The 19501-nt window shown below is 41.6% G+C and overlaps 1 protein-coding gene across 1 annotated transcript in view; it reads right to left on the minus strand.

Annotated features, from left to right (window-relative positions):
- Positions 1-19501, minus strand: part of ush2a (Usher syndrome 2A (autosomal recessive, mild)) — a 1147097-nt gene that overhangs the window by 414288 nt on the left and 713308 nt on the right. Inside the window, 4 exon segments of the mRNA XM_034188044.1 lie at positions 5983-6149; positions 8907-9076; positions 11524-11850; positions 11853-12160. Coding sequence (XP_034043935.1) covers positions 5983-6149; positions 8907-9076; positions 11524-11850; positions 11853-12160 — 972 coding nt within the window.

Here is a 19501-nt window from a genome sequence, read left to right on the forward strand (position 1 = left end):
CACAGTCATTGATGATATGGGGCTGCATGTCAGGTAAAGGCACGGGGGAGAGGGCTGTCATTACATCATCAATAAATGCACAAGTTTACGTTGATATTTTGGACACTTTTCTTATCCCATCAACTGAAAGGATGTTTGGGGATGATGAAATCATTTTTCAAGATGATAATGCATCTTGCCATAGAGCACAAACTGTGAAAACATTCCTTGCAAAAAGACACATAGGGTCAATGTCATGGCCTGCAAATAGTCCGGATCTTAATCCAATTGAAAATCTTTGGTGGAAGTTGAAGAAAATGGTCCATGACAAGGCTCCAACCTGCAAAGTTGATCTGGCAACAGCAATCAGAGAAAGTTGGAGCCAGATTGATGATGAGTACTGTTTGTCACTCATTAAGTCCATGCCTCAGAGACTGCAAGCTGTTATAAAAGCCAGAGGTGGTGCAACAAAATACTAGTGATGTGTTGGAGCGTTCTTTTGTTTTTCATGATTCCATAATTTTTTCCTCAGAATTGAGTGATTCCATATTTTTTTTCCCTCTGCTTGGTCTAAAAAAGTAACCGTTACTGACTGCCGCAATTTTTTTTTTCCTGATTTCTTATAGTGTTTCTTAAAGCCAGAAAGTTGCCATTTGAAATGACTTGTTTTGTTGTGAAAGTGTAGGAACACGGACCCACAACAGGGGGCGCAAATGAACGGACAATGGAGAAGGTAAATAACAAGGTTTTACTGTTGTGAAACGTGCACAACCAATACAACAATTGACAATTTGGGGTTAAGCCGAATTCCACTGGTGTCGTGTGGGCAGGCTCGAAGGTAGGAGACGTCCGTCCAAGTCGAACCGGAACCACCCAGATTTCCTCTGCCACCGAACCCTGGAAGTACTGGAACCGCCAAGTCCCGAATTCCCAGGTGGCCACTGCCTCCGCTCGTCGGATCCGGTACTGCTGGCAAAGAGAAGCCAACAAACACACAGGTGTGGATGCGGCTGCACCCAGTAACACGGAGAGGGGAGAAGCCGCCTCCACCTCACGTCACAATACTGCAGGAAGGTGAGTACTTATCCGAAAGCAACGGCTTTTTTGTAGACAGCTGTCCTGCAATGCTCAACAAGAAAGACAATATAATAGTGTAAGAAATACAGCAGAGAACGTTACCTCTATCTTAAGGCGATATCTCGGCACTGAGGTGGAGACGCCGTCCTGCTGATATACCTCCGTGCTGAGTGGAACAGCTGTGTCCAGTGATGGGTGACAGCTGTCACCCTGGCTGCACCCGTAAGGCGGCAGCGCCCTCTGGTGCCTGGAGCCCGCACTCCAGGCAGGGCGCCCTCTGGTGGTGGTGGGCCAGCAGTACCTCCTCTTCAGCGGCCCACACAACATGTTTTGTGTCATGTCTGTGATCTGCTTTTTTTCTACAAAATTAAACAACTGAATGAACATCCTCCGAGGCCGGTGATTCCATAATTTTTGCCAGGGTTGTATGTCCACAAATTACGTGCAATATTAATATGTCCACAAATCATGTGCAATAACAACTAGTTTACAAATCCCAGCACTAATGTCACCTTACCACACCTAAACTCCATTTCACATATTGGAAAGAAGATGCTCCTATCTCCTATCTCCTTTTCAATCCCAATCATGTTTATATATATGCATATGTATATGTGTATAGGTATGTGTGTGCATAAGAGTATGCGTGTATGGGTGTATATGTATGTGTATATATGTGTGTATATGCATATATACAGTAGTGTTCTGAATAATAGTAGTGCTATGTGACTAAAAAGATGAATCCAGGTTTTGAGTATATTTCTTAACCCCTTAACGCCCGAATTTATATAGCTGTATATAAAAAAATGTTTTGTGTGTGTTTTTGCCTTTAAGTAGATGGTAAATAATGTTGAGATTATTAATTTCACTTTTGCACAAAAACTAGATAGTAATATTGGGTATTCTGGTAATGACTTTATGTTATAATGTTATAATAATAATGATGGTATGTTGCAAATTTGCGACAACAGGCATACAGGTCAATTTGGTAAGTTGCATATTTGAGTCAGAGATTGTAGCATATATGCGACGATGGGCGTTAAGGGGTTAATGTTACATAGGAAACAAGGTACCAGTAGATTCAGTAGATTCTCACAAATCCAACAAGACCAAGCATTCATGATATGCACACTCTTAAGGCTATGAAACTGGGCTATTAGTAAAAAAAAAAATAGAAAAGGGGGTGTTCACAATAATAGTAGTGTGGCATTCAGTCAGTGAGTTCATCAATTTTGTGGAACAAACAGGTGTGAATCAGGTGTCCCCTATTTAAGGATGAAGCCAGCACCCGTTGAACATGCTTTTCTCTTTGAAAGCCTGAGGAAAATGGGATGTTCAAGACATTGTTCAGAAGAACAGCGTAGTTTGATTAAAAAGTTGATTGGAGAGGGAAAAACGTATACGCAGGTGCAAAAAATTATAGGCTGTTCATCTACAATGATCTCCAATGCTTAACAATGAACAAAAAAAAAACAGAGATGTGTGGAAGAAAATGGAAAACAACCATCAAAATGGATAGAAGAATAACCAGAATGGCAAAGGCTCACCCTCTGATCAGCTCCAGGATGATCAAAGACAGTCTGGAGTTACCTGTAAGTGCTGTGACAGTAAGAAGACGCCTGCGTGAAGCTAATTTATTTCCAAGAATCCCCCGCAAAGTCCCTCTGTTAAATAAAAGACATGTGCAGAAGAGGTTACAATTTGCCAAAGAACACATCAACTGGCCTAAAGAGAAATGGAGGAATATTTTGTGGACTGATGAGAGTAAAACTGTTCTTTTTGGGTCCAAGGGCTGCAGACAGTTTGTGAGACAACCCCCAAACTCTGAATTCAAGCCACAGTTCACAGTGAAGACAGTGAAGCATGGTTCTGCAAGCATCATGATATGGGCATGTTTCTCCTACTATGGTGTTCGGCCTTTATATCGCATACAGGTATCATGGATCAGTTTTGATATGTCAAAATACTTGAAGAGGTCATGTTGCGTTATGCTAAAGAGGACATGCCCTTGAAATGGGTGTTTCAACAAGACAATGACCCCAAGGACACTAGTAAATGAGCAAAATCCTGGTTCCAAACCAACAAAATTAATGCCTCGCAGACGTGAAAAATCATGAAAAACTGTGGTTATACAACGAAATAGTAGTTTAGTGATTCATGGGTTTGCTAAAAAAGCAGTTTGAACATAATAGTTTTGAGTTTGTAGCATCAACAGCAGATGCTACTATTATTGTGGACACCCCCTTTTCTATGTTTCTGTGTAGGCTCTCAGTTGTCCAGGTGGTTTCCATAGTAGAGAAGCTTGAATCTTCAACTGGACTGGGTTGCTTGACGCAAGGATGTTTTGCTTCAAATTGCAGAAGCTTTCTCAGCTAAAATTCTTGCTCTGGTAGTCTGACTTCTGTCTTGACTCTTGTAGAGAAGAATAAACAGAAGCCACAAAAGCTGGAGTTTTAAACCTAACCAGACCCCTCCTACCAAGAGGCAGACTGCTATAGGCTAGTGACAAAACAATAGCTCTAATTAGCAACTATTGTGCTCTAGTTAGCACCCTCTTAATGACAGGGCAGCTGTCCCTCCTAATGATGGGACGGACGCCTCTCCTGATGGCTCCCTTGACGACTCTCCTGATGACGTGAATGACTCATTACCATAAACAAAAGACTGAAACTGCTTTGACCTGATTCTGTGTAGGCTCTCAGTTGTCCACGTGGTTTCCATAGTAGAGGAGCTTGAATTTTCGACTGGACTAATCTGGTCTCTTTGTTCTCTGTGCAGAAGTCCCAGAGAACAAAGAGACCAGATAGACAGGAGACGGAGACAAGAAGAAGAGGAGTGTCTCTCCCTTATTTAGCAGGAGTAGAGGAAAAACTACAGAGGATCTTCAGACAGCACAAAATCCCGGTTTACTTTAAACCGGTTAACACCTTGAGACAGAAATTAGTTCACCCTAAGGACAGGATCCCTAGTTACAAACAGAGCAATGTAGTGTATTCTATCAGATGTCAGGAAAACTGTAATGAACACTACATAGGTGAGACTAAGCAACCTTTACACAAAAGGCTATACCAGCACCGCAGAGAGGGCGCCAGTGGACCTCAGTCTGCAGTTTATCTCCACCTTAAAGACCATAACCACACGTTTGAGGACAAGGAAATTAAAATCTTAGCCAGAGAGAAGAAATGGTTTGAGAGAGAGGTCAAGGTGGCATTCTATGTGAAACAGTTGAAACCCAGCCTTAACCTGGGAGGAGGTCTGAGACACGCTTTGTCCCCTGTTTACAATGGGGTACTCGCGATTCGATCATAAGCTTCATGCACAAGCAGTACAGCAATCAAATGACACAGCCTCACGCATGAGTAGGGCAGCGATCAGATGATTCAGGAGAGGTGGGCAGCGAGTGACAAGACAGTGCAGGTTTTCCTTGCAACTATAATCACCTCAGTAGGTGGTTTTGTTGATGAGCTTCTCCCCTGAACATAAACACCTGATCATCAATGAAATCACCTGCTGAGACACCTGAACATCCATGAAATCACATGCTAAGGTGACTGGTAGAAAGGGAAACCTGTAGTGTCTTGGCCCTTCATGGCACATGATTGCTGACCCCTGTGATACAGCCTCATGCACGAGCAGTGCAATGATCAGATGATACAGCCTCATGCATGAGCAGTGCAATGATCAGATGATACAGCCTCATGCACGAGCAGTGCAGCGATCAGATGATACAGCCTCACACATGAGCAGCACATCATTCACATGATGCAGCCTCACGCATGAACAGCGTAGCAATCAGATGATACAGCCTCACACCTTTTGCTTAATGCTTCACATGACTGTATGGGCTTTGCGATCACATGTTACGTGCCCTGACATGCAGGGGGGCCTCCCACTGTCCAGCTAGATGGCATAAGTAGTGCCACTGGACGGCGCGTCACATGGTATATATATTTTGTGGTGGACGAGGAATTTGCCATTGGCACTTGGTTGATGTAGCCATCACAGCACTTCCATGATGACAGAGATGTCATCACAGCCTGCAGCCTGGCTGGTGTTCGTCCTACGCTGTGAGACATGTCTGGACCCATTCCAAGTGTGACTTTTTATTTTTATTTATATCATAATGGCTTGGTAGAACAGTTGCATTGCCATTACTCCTACAGAGTTAGATAGTGTGTATGCGTATATGTGCATTACAGCTGTGACTCCCCATTCAGCTGCGCTGTGCTGCGGTGTTATGGCTATGATGATCGTAATATTTCACATACATTATCTAACCCATGAGAGGGAATGCCAATGCATCTGTTATATAAGGTTTATTATGGATACAACACTCCATTCAGATGTGCACGCTGCTCCAAGGGTCTGAGGTGCATTGACTCGCAGTAACACGCGGTACTTTCGGTTTGATTGTGCAATGTTAACGTCTACTTCACAAGATGAATGCGTGCCACAGACATTGCACAAAACAATACTTCCTTTGCACACCCCAAACGTGATCCAGTGGAGGTGCGCGTATGGCCATCCGTGGCAAAATCGGTACTTGCCAGCATGATTTGACATGCCCAACCAAGGTGAATTTCCTTCCAACATGATCAGACTGTTTTGAATGTTGTTATGATGCCGTCAGAATATTTAGAATGCAGTCAGACTGCGGTCGGACTGTACTATGACTGCCGCTCCAGTTATTTCCACCTTGAACGCACCTCGAGAGTTGGGTACATGTGTGCTACATTTGGGCTGGCCGCACGAATGTGCACGACTGTTTGGAATGCACTCAGATAGCTGTCGGAGGTTTTCGAATACATCTCAACTTTGCCCGAATGGAGGTCGACTTTTCATTTGGTCGGCACTCGGGCTCATTCGGCCTCCAGTGTGACAGGGGTATTACCAAAAAATAAAGATTCTATAAACTTGTAATTTTACCTTTGGAACTGCCAGCCTGGTTATAGAGCACCAGCCGATATTGGTAATTCGTCCAAGGACTGAGAGCTGAGGAAGAATCCAAGAAGGAAAGTGGTGGAGACTCCGGTGCCACATGTTCTACTATGGAGACTTCTTTGGTACCAGCCACTCTACGCTCTATAAGCCACCTAAACACAGCAAAAGATATGTAAGAAACAACAATCACCAGTGATGAATTTCTGGAAAAAGTGGTGTCACGGCAGCTCGTGGACTGTCTTACTGAGAATAATCTCTTTGAGCCACTGCCGTCTGCTTTTAGAAAATATCATTCCACAGAAATAGCTCTCACTAAAGTGGTGAATGATCTTCTGCTTACAATGGATTTGGACACCACTATGGTTCTGGTGCTGTTAGATCATCATCAGCCTAACCCTAACCCTAACCCATCATCATATTCTACTTGACAGGTTGGAAAATCATTTTGGAATTACTGGGAGTGCCCTTGTGTGACTGATGTCATACTCGATCCAGTTAACCTTATTGACATGAAATTTGGAGTTTCACAGGGGTCTGTCTTAGGCCCCCTGCTTTTCTCCCTTTATATAGCACCCCTTGGGCACATATTACAGCATTTTGGGATTACCTTTCACTGCTATGCTGATGATAGTCAGTTATACATGCCGATAACTGCTGGTAATCGAATTAAACCTTACGTACCGGCCCGGGCTTTGCGTTCTCAGGGTGCAGGACTACTTTGTGTCCCTAGGGTGAATAAGAAGTCTGCAGGTCATAGAGCTTTCTCTTATCGTACCCCTGTTCTGTGGAATGATCTCCCTGCGTCAATAAAACAGTTAGATTCTGTGGAGACTTTCAAGTCCAGACTTAAGGCGCACTTATTTTCCCTTTCTTATGGCTAGCATACTGGTATAGTTTTGTTTTATGCTTTTTACTCTTTTAATTAATTTTATTAGTAAAAGGAGCGTTCCGCGGCCTCAACTTTACCTAAATTCTGGGTCTTTTAGTGAAGCTTAGGGCTAGTGGCTGGCGATCACCTTAGTATTTCTTCTGTTTTTCTTGTTTATTAATGCTGGCAAATTATACAGTATTTCTTGTCTTTCTGATGCCTGATTATGTTTTTCTCTCTGTTTAAGGTGCAGTTCCATCCAGAGATGGAAGATGTATTTGTGCTGGCGACCCTCCTGTCCTGTGCACCAACAGCATTTCCTGTATATTTGTTTTGTGAATTGTTCTGTGAATTGCTCTGTAATTTATGTCTGTAGCATGGCCCAAGCAGAGGGTCACCCCTTTCCGGATATGGACTGTACGCCGCTTCTGTGCACAAAACTACATTAATATGGAAAGTTTGAATAGTGACTCATCCTGTTGCAGAAAATGCTACCAACATTAGCGTTAGCATATCTAGTCAAGCATTCGCATACGTGATTATGCCAACTGTGGATGACACTAACCCTGGTTGATTCTGACAGCAATTAATACGAACGGTGTCTTGTCAGTGCTCAAAGTGCTAATTTAACAGTTACATACAGTATAAATTAGTTGGGCCATCTTGAGCACTGCTGTAACCATGGATAGTGAAGGTTCCTTTCTGAGCTCTTTTGTCTTCTTTGAAGGCTAATTAATGAAATTGGAGGGAGTGTCCCTCACAAAACTGTGGGCGGAAGCCGTAGGGGGAAAAAATCCAAAATGTTGCCATTTTGGCCGGCACTGGCATGAATGAGCACACTAATCTAAGTGCATTAGTATTTAATTGGTTAATTAGAATTTAAGTTTGCTAGATGGCCAATGGAGGCCATTTAGGATTTTTACCCTCTATGGTTTCCGCCCACACTTTTGTGAGGGACACTCCCTCCAGTTTCATTAATTAACCTTCAAAGAAGGCAAAAGAAATGAGAAACGAACCTTCACTCTACGTGGTCACGGAAGTTCTCCAGGTGACCCAACTAAATAGGGGTACAAAGGTACATATTGACAAATCCATTCATTTACTGGAGAGTTTTATTACTGTGTAACTGAAGGCCCCCTGACACTTGCACGACTTTGATCCGCGCACTTGTATGCACTCTGCCGTGCATGAGAGTAAACTTGTCTCAAACTTGTAAACAGTTGTAAACTGTGCGTGGCTTCATGCACATGCGCAAAGAAAATTTTGAAATGTTCAAAATCTCCATCACGCATTAATGACATGAACTTCAAGTGAACATTGAGCAAACAAGTCAAAAACATTGCATGAGTGCGAGTGATTGCATCAGTACACCGCATCACAGCGCAGCTTATCTGAGCGATTATCAATTAGCAATTAATGAGATATTAAATATATCATAAACATACTTTTACAGCTGCACATAAGAAGAGATGAACATGCAACTGTTTTACAAAGCCATTACAATATAAACATTACAAATAATTACCTTTTTAGACGGTTACAAATGCGTTCTCCACCACATTAAACACGCCCATGTGAGAGAGGGAAAAGCTGCTGGTGGAGCGGTCCGCTGTGATTTTGGAAGTGATTAGAGCCGTTTTCAACAGCCAACTCCAACAGAATTTGATTAATCCACTATGAAATATTTTTTTTATATATGAAGCGTCCAGCGCACAACAAGTGGCAGCCAGTGGAACAAAGAGTGGCCTCTAGCTGGGAACACAGTGGGATCATCCTGACGATGTGCGTGCAAGTGCGCGGATCAAAGTCATCCAAGTGTCAGGGCACCTTAAGCCGCACAGCCTAAAACACAATACAAAAAAACCCTGATTCTTATTTAAAATAAAAACTGCTGAAAACAAAAACAAATCTGTGTGAAGAAATTTAAGAAATTGCTATAGGCGGTATCACAGTGAAATAATTCAATAATCCACATGAGAGCATGTGTATTTGTACACCAACAGAAATCTCACAGATTAGGTAAAGCTGAAACATCACCCACCTCTCCAGTGGCCCGTTGGTCCGCTCTGGCATTCCCCACGATAAGAGAACAGAAGTGGGTGAGTCAGAATATAGATGTGGTACTGAAACCTTTTCAGGGGGAGCAGGGAGAGTATGAAACCGATGAGACCATGCAGACACTGAACAGCCCACACTGGTGCAGGCTACAACCTGTTGTTGAGACAAAAATGTATGTTTTACTCACAGTTTCAACAGAGCACCAAAATGAGTGCAGTATAACTCACAACATGTTTAAGCTGTATGTTTTCACCCATGTATACTTATGTGCTTGGGAATATTATTTGAGTTCAGAATTTAACTAATGTTAAACTGTCAGAAAATAATTATTTATTTCTGTGATTTGGTACATTTCTGTTTGGAAACAGCCTCTCTCTCTTTCTCATACACTGAATTCATGTTGTACCTCACTCAACCACCTCTTTCACTTTCTCTTTTGCAGTTAAATTCATGCAAAATCTTTTCTATGGGATTTTGTGATTGTTCGATTGTTAAATGAGTTTGGGAACATAACTGCTGTGAAACAGAATGTATGATGTTACTCCTCTGATTTAGTAAATGTCTTTGCATTAATGATACCTTTCCCACTCTCAACCCCACATGAACCAAATTCTCATCATCCATCCAATATCTATTAAGCAAGCAGCAGGTAGCAATGTTCAGTAGGTGGAAGGCTGGTCTGTGGGATATTATACATTTCAGTTAATCTTTTGCAAAGTTACTGAATCACTAGCATGTTGCCCGTAGGGATCCACAGGCTCTAGAATGGGTAGTGTTTATAAAATAGGAGCTGACATTTTTCATGGGTGGTAATAAATTAAGCAAAGTTTCGATAATGAGTTGGAATGGGGTGTGAGTCTAGAATGTTACACCCATAGAGTTATATATATGAAAGCTAGAGTGAGGACTCATGCCTGGCCGTGTGCTGGTGTCGGCGACCGAACGGTGCCCTCTTGGTCGACCCTGCCTTCACTGTGCCTTCACTGTGCATGCGTCATTTCGGAGCGTCGGCAGCATTTCACCGATTATCGCCTCGTTTCTGCTTAAAACTGCACTCCGGTACTGCACTCCTATATGTATCTCTGCGACAGATATTTGAAGCTTTGTACAACAATCGTTTCCACATAAATTCAGCATTATTTCATAATAAAAGATGGGAGAGCACAGCAGCGCATCTGAGATTGACTCTCTACACCTAAACAGATCAAAGGGAATTGGCCACAATGGCAAGGAGCATGCTGTGCCATTACCGAAGATGGCAAACAGCTACATCTGTCTTGAGTTTTTATTTTTATTTCTTTGTTATTTTTGTTTTCTTCTGGTCTCCGCATTCACTCAACACACACATTGTATTACACATCCGTGTACTTTGTGTCCTTTTTTCTCTCTTTGGTAATGGCAGCCGTGCCACCATGTGGGCACGGCAGCATTACATTAGTTGTATAGGGAGTCCTCACTCTCACTCACTCACTCATCTTCAACCGCTTCTCCGGGATTGGGACACAGGGGCAAAAGCTCCAGCAGGGGAACCCAGACTTCCCTTTCCCCAGCCACACTGACCACCCCTGACTGGGGGATCCCGAGGCGTTCCCAGTCCAGTGAAGAGATATAATCTCTCCACCTATTCCTGGGTCTTCCCTGTGATCTCCTCCCAGAAGGATGTGCCTGGAACACCTCCCTAGGGAGGCGCATTTCCTACCCGGAGTAGGCAATCCATTGATTTCCTGCTGAGAACCATGGCCGCAGATTTATAGGTACTGATCCTCATTCCAACCGCTTCACACTTGGCTGCAAACTGATCCAGTGAGTGTTGGAAGACACAAGTCGATGAAGCAGTGATAAAACACTGAGCCCACAAAACTGAAAACCCTTCTCCCTCCAGGGCCGGACAATTGACACCAGAAGCAAGAGAGCACTCAGGGCTCACCTTCCTGCCTTACCAGCTGCAGTAACCCCCCCCCCGTCCCACTACATAACCTGAAATATATTATATATTATGAATGATATTCACATTTTGCGACTTCCGTTTTGTGAGATCTGTGTTCACGTTTTGCAAGACCTGCATTTATGTTTCGGGAAATATTTTTTCAGTATTCACATGTTGCAATTAATGGTTTGTGGATAATTCATGATTTGCAGCTCATTCACATTGTGGGGGTTGACAGCTGTACAAAATGATTACATTGCTATATTTGAATTATCATATGAACATCTATTCACTCACTGTATTTTACAATGTACATGTCTAGGCTTTTCTTAGAATATGTTGTAAATGCACTGGATTATGTTCTTCATTCATCTTCAAGATGTTCTTTCGGCTACTCTCGTTCATTCAGGGTTACCACAGTGCATCCACTACAGAGCCGCATAGGGATTTGGCAGACATTTTTCGCCTGATGCCCTTCCTGATGCAACTCCAGTTTTACCCAGAGAAACGCACACAGCACCTGGTGGTCCTAAGCAGTCTCCCAACAATGTACTGATCAGGGTCTACTCTGCTTAACTTTTGAGATCTGACAGGATCAGGTGTACACAAAGCACTGTGGCTGCATACTGTTTATTAGTGTATTCTTCAATAATTATAGATTAGAATATTGTACCTTGAAGCTGTAGGTCTGGTATGGCAGTAGATCATGGAAGGTATAGGCTGTGGTGTTTCCTGGAACAGTAACTGATTGAAGGGTTGATCTGCCATCTGATACTGCTCTGAAGGAACCGGAGAAGTGCATGGGGTCTTCTTTTACATACTCCATATCAAAAACAGTGTTGTTGTGTTGAAGGCTGTGCAGAATGGAGCCCAAGCTTGAGTTTACACTGAAAACTGAAGTGTTGTATTCACTGGGGTGGAATGAGATGGAACTTTGATTTACGGTGTTGGAACTGACTGGGTTGACATCTAAGTTGTGAGGTCCAGAAACTTGGTATAAGTTCATGGAGGGTGGTTGGCTAAAGTGCCCTGTGCTGTATTTATGTTTCCATCATTGCTTGTGTTGACAGCAGGTATCAGAATTGGGCTGGATAAAAGTGGACTGGTAATATTAGTTGTTGTTGGCCTGTCGTCAAAATCTGAGTTGAGGTTCGGACTCTCATTGGAGGTGTTGGAGAGATTTAAAAGTAAACAAAGATAGAGGGTATAGTTGGTGATGATGCCATTTGGTTGGGAAGGAGGAACCCAGCTAACTGTTACACTGCGAGAAAGGAGTTCTGACACAACAAGGGTGTCCACTGGTACTGGACCTGGAGAGAAAAAGACAAGTACAAGTAAAAATAATGAAATAAAGGGGGAACAATTTTGGATTAAATGTAGTTAGTGTGTTTGTGCAAGAGAGAGTGTTCTTTATGGAGACGAGAAAAGAGGAGAGGAGGATTTGTTATGAAGAATTATTTGACAAGTAGCTTCAAGAATGACATCAGAAGGACAAAGAGTAATTTTGTCAACCCTATCTAAGGGATTAATGTGGAAACTGTCCATCTCTCTCAATCCCTCACTTTCAGCAATGCAAAATTGTTTTTGAATGTATAGATTTCCACAGTACATTTAAATGTGAGTTTGTATGTCAGTGTGGATTGTGCAAACAATGCCGGGCATAAAAACCGAAGGCTGAAGTGAAAACACATAAGCATGAATATGCTAACATGTCCAGGTGATACTGATGTTTAATTTTTCTTATATTTTAACCCCAACTGATGCAAGGCATTCATTTTCAAAACAGCTTTTATATTATTAAGACCTCTTTTCTAAGTTAATATGCGGTTGTTGGTATTTGTCGTTATAAGCTCAACATCCATTTCACATTAAAATAGTCAAATCCATCACTTTTGTAGAGGAAAAATTGATGTTTTCCTCATGGTGTCAGGCGTACCGGCTCAGGGTCATCCCCCTTCTTGTTGATATAACACTTTGTGTTCCTTTAACGTATGACTAAACATCTAATGATGGCCCTGACTAGCTAAAGGCTATGTTTGTATTGTGATTTATTTTGTTATCACAGGTTCTTCAAATGGGTCTCTGAGAATGGAAAGGCAGAAGGCTCTGGTGATCCATTGCATGCTGTGTCTTTCTGGGTCTTCTCCAGATGCATCTGTTTCTGCTTCGAACAAAAACAAATCTCTCTGCATCAATATGTCTGACTCCTGATTGGCTCTTCGCCACCAGTCTCATTTTGTGAACATGATCATCACAGAAATTCCACAACAGACTTCATTGATTTAAAGTAAAACATCACAAAAGTTTGGCAGAGTTCATCACAAACATGACTCACTGAATGAAACTGTAACTTCTGCTAAATGCAAAACTGTCAGCAATGAATTGATCAAAATCTTGATGGTGGAGGCATAAGGACCGATGAGAAGTGATGCAAAAGGTTTTGAGGCGCGTTCTATATGGTATCCTGAAGGTGCAGAAAGCTCAGCACTGGATTTAGTGGGACTGAGTTTAATGTGCTCATTAGTCATGGGCATGCTGTAATCTCAATATCAACCACTCAGTGTCACCTATCACTCCCTGTCAGATTTATAGCACTGTGGTATTAAGAGAATTTTCAGGTGAAGAAACTGATTTCCTCTGCATGTGTGGAATAAGCTAGCAAAAGTGACATAATCATCAGCAAACGCACCTGCTGAGGTATTTGGTTACAAGGAAATCCTGCACTGTCTTGGTCTTTGTTGCCCACCCCTGTTCTAAACCATCCTAGAAGGAGGGAAGTGATTAACAGAAATGCCTTTTTCACCATGACAATTCATAAATAATTCAACAAATAACATTAAACATGCACCCAAAGTTATTAAAGGAATACTCATGACTTTACAAGAAAAAAATGTATAACAGATTAAATTGGAATATAAATTTTGTTTTTGGTTAACTGTACCAACAGGAAAAGAAATTACAATTTCTCTCTTTGTTAACATAAAATGTTTTCAGATATTGAAGGGTCAGCGTTCTTCCCAATGTGATCCAAAAGGAGGCACTATGGTTCCATCCCAATGTTGGTCACTTTTATGACCTTTGACATCTTTTGTCATCTAGCTGGCTGGGATATTAGGTTTATAGAACTGTTATCTGTAGGGAGAATCCTGTTGATTACTGGTCATCATCTGACTTTGGACAGGTTTCTTTAAACTATCTAATACATTCAGTTTGAACTGGGTTTGCCCAGATCTATTTCAACAAGTATCTCTGATCCATAGCGACTGTTTGTGGAAGCTCTCCTGAGCTCGTAAATTGTGTTAGGGAATGTCTGGGAACACTGGTCACTTTGTGAGAAGGTGGGGGCTTTCTGTGCCAAATCCCGGGTGAATTGATAACACAGTCCTTCAGCTTAAAGGACATGTCACACCGAAATCATAACAACTTAGATTTAGGCTGTTAGTGACCAGCTGATGATACACTGGGATTAAATTGTGCACTTCCGTGACCGGTTTCAAAGTATACTGCATTCACAACAAACAGCTACAGAGACTGCCGAAAACAAAGTACTCGTGAGTACTTGTTTTTCCAAGTGTTTCCAAAAGAGTTTACGTAGCTTTGAGGAAAATGTCCCAGCACCCCCTCGAATGGAATGCAGCTTCTAGCATCAAGATTGGAGCCACAGACTAATTCCAAAGTTGATGTCGTGTTATGATGACATGTTATGATGAATATACTCAAAACCTGGTTTAATCTTTTTAGTCACATAGCATACTATTATTCTGAACACTACTGTACATTCACATATGTTATATATGGTATTTACAACCTACACAAAACTCAGAGCATTTCAATTACTTCAGTGTACACTCTACCTCCCATGAGTTCTCAGCATTTACATCTCACTGTAACATGCCATCACAGACACACAAAGATGTATGTTCATCTACCCTGACACACACTCGTCCAAACGTGGACACACATTCGCATGCCCACACCCACAATGATGCAGTATAGCAGTAATGGTGTTGTGTGAAGGGCAAGCAGATCAAGGTGACTGAGCGGACTGAGGGAGCGTGCTGCATCGCTAAGTGCTACTGCTAACTGCTAACGGCTTTCCCAGATGGCGGTGTATGTGCGTGTGTGTCTAACAGAGAGAGGGAAAGAAGATGAGTGGCTCAGAGTACGTGTGCATGACGATGAGAGAAAGTGTGTGTGTGTGTGTGTGTGTGTGTGTGTGTGTGTGTGTGCACGCGTGCATTTGGGGCAGTGGTTGTGTTTGTATTGGGCTGACTATTAATTGATAGGGTTTTTTTTTACAATGACACAAACTACCAGTGTGCACCAGCTTTTTGAATGTTTTGTAATTCTCATATAAAATGAAACCATTTTAGCCTCACAGTTATGTATTGTGGTGTAAAAAGGTGTTTGCCCCCTTGAGCTTTTACATGTTAGAAATTTTTTAGGACATCAAAAAACAACAGCAACAACAAAAATCAGGCTTTGTATATTAAAATTTCATAGTGCAAGTTTTGCATTTTGCATCACCATTCATGCCTTCATAGTGGAGATGCACAAAGAAGGATTTTCTTTCAACAAAACAGATCAAATCTATGCTTGAATCGCCAATGTGCCTTCTGACATATTGTAGTTGAACTTTCAAGTGTTTTTTTTTTTTTTATAAGAATCTTCTCTATACCACTTCATCATGAAGCTGTATAACTGGTGATGCAAAACTCAAATCAAATCAAAATCAATTTTATTTATATAGCGCCAAATCACAACAAACAGCTGCCCCAAGGCTCTTTATATTGTAAGGCAAGGCCATACAATAATTACGGAAAAACCCCAACGGTCAAAACGACCCCCTGTGAGCAAGCACTTGGCGACAGTGGGAAGGAAAAACTCCCTTTTAACAGGAAGAAACCTCCAGCAGAACCAGGCTCAGGGAGGGGCAGTCTTCTGCTGGGACTGGTTGGGGCTGAGGGAGAGAACCAGGAAAAAGACATGCTGTGGAAGAGAGCAGAGATCAATCACTAATGATTAAATGCAGAGTGGTGCATACAGAGCAAAAAGAGAAAGAAACACTCAGTGCATCATGGGAACCCCCCAGCAGTCTAAGTCTATAGCAGCATAACTAAGGGATGGTTCAGGGCCACCTGATCCAGCCCTAACTATAAGCTTTAGCAAAAAGGAAAGTTTTAAGCCTAATCTTAAAAGTAGAGAGGGTGTCTGTCTCCCTGATCTGAATTGGGAGCTGGTTCCACAGGAGAGGAGCCTGAAAGCTGAAGGCTCTGCCTCCCATTCTACTCTTACAAACCCTAGGAACTACAAGTAAGCCTGCAGTCTGAGAGCGAAGCGCTCTATTGGGGTGATATGGTACTATGAGGTCCCTAAGATAAGATGGGACATGATTATTCAAAACCTTATAAGTAAGAAGAAGAATTTTAAATTCTATTCTAGAATTAACAGGAAGCCAATGAAGAGAGGCCAATATGGGTGAGATATGCTCTCTCCTTCTAGTCCCTGTCAGTACTCTAGCTGCAGCATTTTGAATTAACTGAAGACTTTTCAGGGAACTTTTAGGACAACCTGATAATAATGAATTACAATAGTCCAGCCTACAGGAAATAAATGCATGAATTAGTTTTTCAGCATCACTCTGAGACAAGACCTTTCTAATTTTAGAGATATTGCGCAAATGCAAAAAAGCAGTCCTACATATTTGTTTAATATGTGCATTGAATGACATATCCTGATCAAAAATGACTCCAAGATTTCTCACAGTATTACTAGAGGTCAGGGTAATGCCATCCAGAGTAAGGATCTGGTTAGACACCATGTTTCTAAGATTTGTGGGGACAAGTACAATAACTTCAGTTTTATCTGAGTTTAAAAGCAGGAAATTAGAGGTCATCCATGTCTTTAGGTCTGTAAGACAATCCTGCAGTTTAGCTAATTGGTGTGTGTCCTCTGGCTTCATGGATAGATAAAGCTGGGTATCATCTGCGTAACAATGAAAATTTAAGCAATGCTGTCTAATAATACTGCCTAAGGGAAACATGTATAAAGTGAATAAAATTGGTCCTAGCACAGAACCTTGTGGAACTCCATAATTAACCTTAGTCTGTGAAGAAGATTCCCCATTTACATGAACAAATTGTAATCTATTAGATAAATATGATTCAAACCACTGCAGCACAGTGCCTTTAATACCTATGGCATGCTCTAATCTATGTAATAAAATTTTATGGTCAACAGTATCAAAAGCAGCACTGAGGTCTAACAGAACAAGCACAGAGATGAGTCCACTGTCTGAGGCCATAAGAGGATCATTTGTAACCTTCACTAATGCTGTTTCTGTACTATGATGGATTCTAAAACCTGACTGAAATTCTTCAAATAGACCATTCCTCTGCAGATGATCAGTTAGCTGTTTTATAACTACCCTTTCAAGAATTTTTGAGAGAAAAGGAAGGTTGGAGATTGGCCTATAATTAGCTAAGATAGCTGGGTCAAGTGATAGCTTTTTAAGTAATGGTTTAATTACTGCCACCTTAAAAGCCTGTGGTACATAGCCAACTAATAAAGATAGATTGATCATATTTAAGATCGAAGTATTAATTAATGGTAGGGCTTCCTTGAGCAGCCTGGTAGAAATGGGGTCTAATAGACATGTTGGTGGTTTGGAGGAAGTAACTAATGAAAATAACTCAGACAGAACAATCGGAGAGAAAGAGTCTAACCAAATACCGGCATCACTGAAAGCAGCCAAAGATAACGATATGTCTTTGGGATGGTTATGAGTAATTTTTTTCTCTAATAGTTAGAATTTTATTAGCAAAGAAAGTCATGAAGTCATTACTAGTTAAAGTTAAAGGAATACTCGGCTCAATAGAGCTCTTTGTCAGCCTGGCTACAGTGCTGAAAAGAAACCTGGGGTTGTTCTTATTTTCTTCAATTAGTGATGAGTAGTAAGATGTCCTAGCTTTATGGAGGGCTTTTTTATAGAGCAACAGACTCTTTTTCCAGGCTAAGTGAAGATCTTCTAAATTAGTGAGATGCCATTTCCTCTCCAACGTACAGGTTATCTGCTTTAAGCTGCGAGTTTGTGAGTTATACCACGGAGTCAAAACTTGGACTGTGCACAATTTCTTCAATCACAACCACAGAAGCCTGTAACTTCTTCTGGGTTGTCTGGGTGTCTTGGTGGCTTTCCTCTCTCATCTCCTTTTTGCACAGTCAGTATACAAAGCCTGATTTTTTTTTTTTTTTTTTTGCTTTGTTTTTTGATATCCTAACAAACTTCTAAGATGTAAAAGCTCAAGGGGGCAAACAGTTTTTCACACCACTGTATTTAGACATGATAATGTCTATTTTCAGCATGTTTCTTATATTTTAAATTATTTTGAAAAATTGAGAGTATACAAAATCAGCTCAATCATTGGACTGGCATGTCCACAACAGTAATCTGTCAGTATTGCATTGGATTAGTGAAAAAAAAAAATTAATTAACACCACTGTCGCACTTTGACGATTTAGCCAGCGTATGTCGAGTGTATTAAAAATGCTGGCATACGCTGGCATACATCTAATAAGTTATGGGTAAGTTTTGTATAAGTTAAGAGCATGTTAAAGCACACTGATATACATCGTAATACGGTGAGTACATCAAAACATTTTGGGCATGCACAATATTTTCGATGTATGCCAACGTATGTCTCATACGTCCCACATACCCGGGCCATAAGTTGTAGTTAAGTTATGTGATTGTTGACACGTTTCTCATAAGTTACTCATAAGTCAAAATACATCCATTGATGCTGTCCATTGATTGGCTCAGCAACTGATGTCTTCCACAGTCCCACTGAGATCCTGATGAAGGTTATCATTACACTGGTAGGCTCATATAGTGCCAAGCACTCCAGTATCCATGTGTGGGGCATTGAGTCATAGGCGTTCTTGTAGTCAACCCAGGCTGTGCTCAGGTCGGTTTGTCTGGTCTTCGAGTCCTGCTGTACTGCTCTGTCAACCAGTAGATCATGCTTTGACCCTCTAGTATTGTTTCCACCCTTATGAGCCGTGGTCATGTGTTGACTCATGTGTCTACTCAACATGTTTGCTATGATGTCTGAGAAGTGCTTCCATGTTGTAGAGAGGCAGATAATTGGCCAATAGTTTCACCGTATCATACCCTTGTGGGGGTCTTTCATGACTAGGATTGTTCTGTGTTAGCCAGTCTGGGTGAGTACTTGCTATTATTACCCCACCCATTTGTGCTGCCAGGTGCTCATGGAGTGTTGTTAGCATCTTCATTGAGTAGGTGTGGATTATATCTCGTCTTGGTGCTCTCCAGCACTTTATTTCTGAGACTCATTGGCGAGACTGCCTTCAAGATATTGACTGGTTCTTGTTCTGGGAGGTAGCTGTGGTGTGCTCTTAGGTCCACCAACCACTTGGCATTGGTGTTGTGTGATGTATCTTTCTACCAGATGTTCTTCAAGTGTTGCTCAGTCTCATCTCTGGGGAGTCTGTCAAGTCTGCTACTGTTTTCCCCTTTCAGCTTCATTAGATGTTTCTTGTGTGACACTGGTAATGAGACACTTTTTATAGACTAGACTAGAATAGAATAAAATGGAATAGAATAGAATACAATAGAGCCTTTATTGTCA

The sequence above is a fragment of the Thalassophryne amazonica genome, chromosome 2 (assembly GCF_902500255.1).
Source record: "Thalassophryne amazonica chromosome 2, fThaAma1.1, whole genome shotgun sequence".
NCBI classification, from domain to species: domain Eukaryota; kingdom Metazoa; phylum Chordata; class Actinopteri; order Batrachoidiformes; family Batrachoididae; genus Thalassophryne; species Thalassophryne amazonica.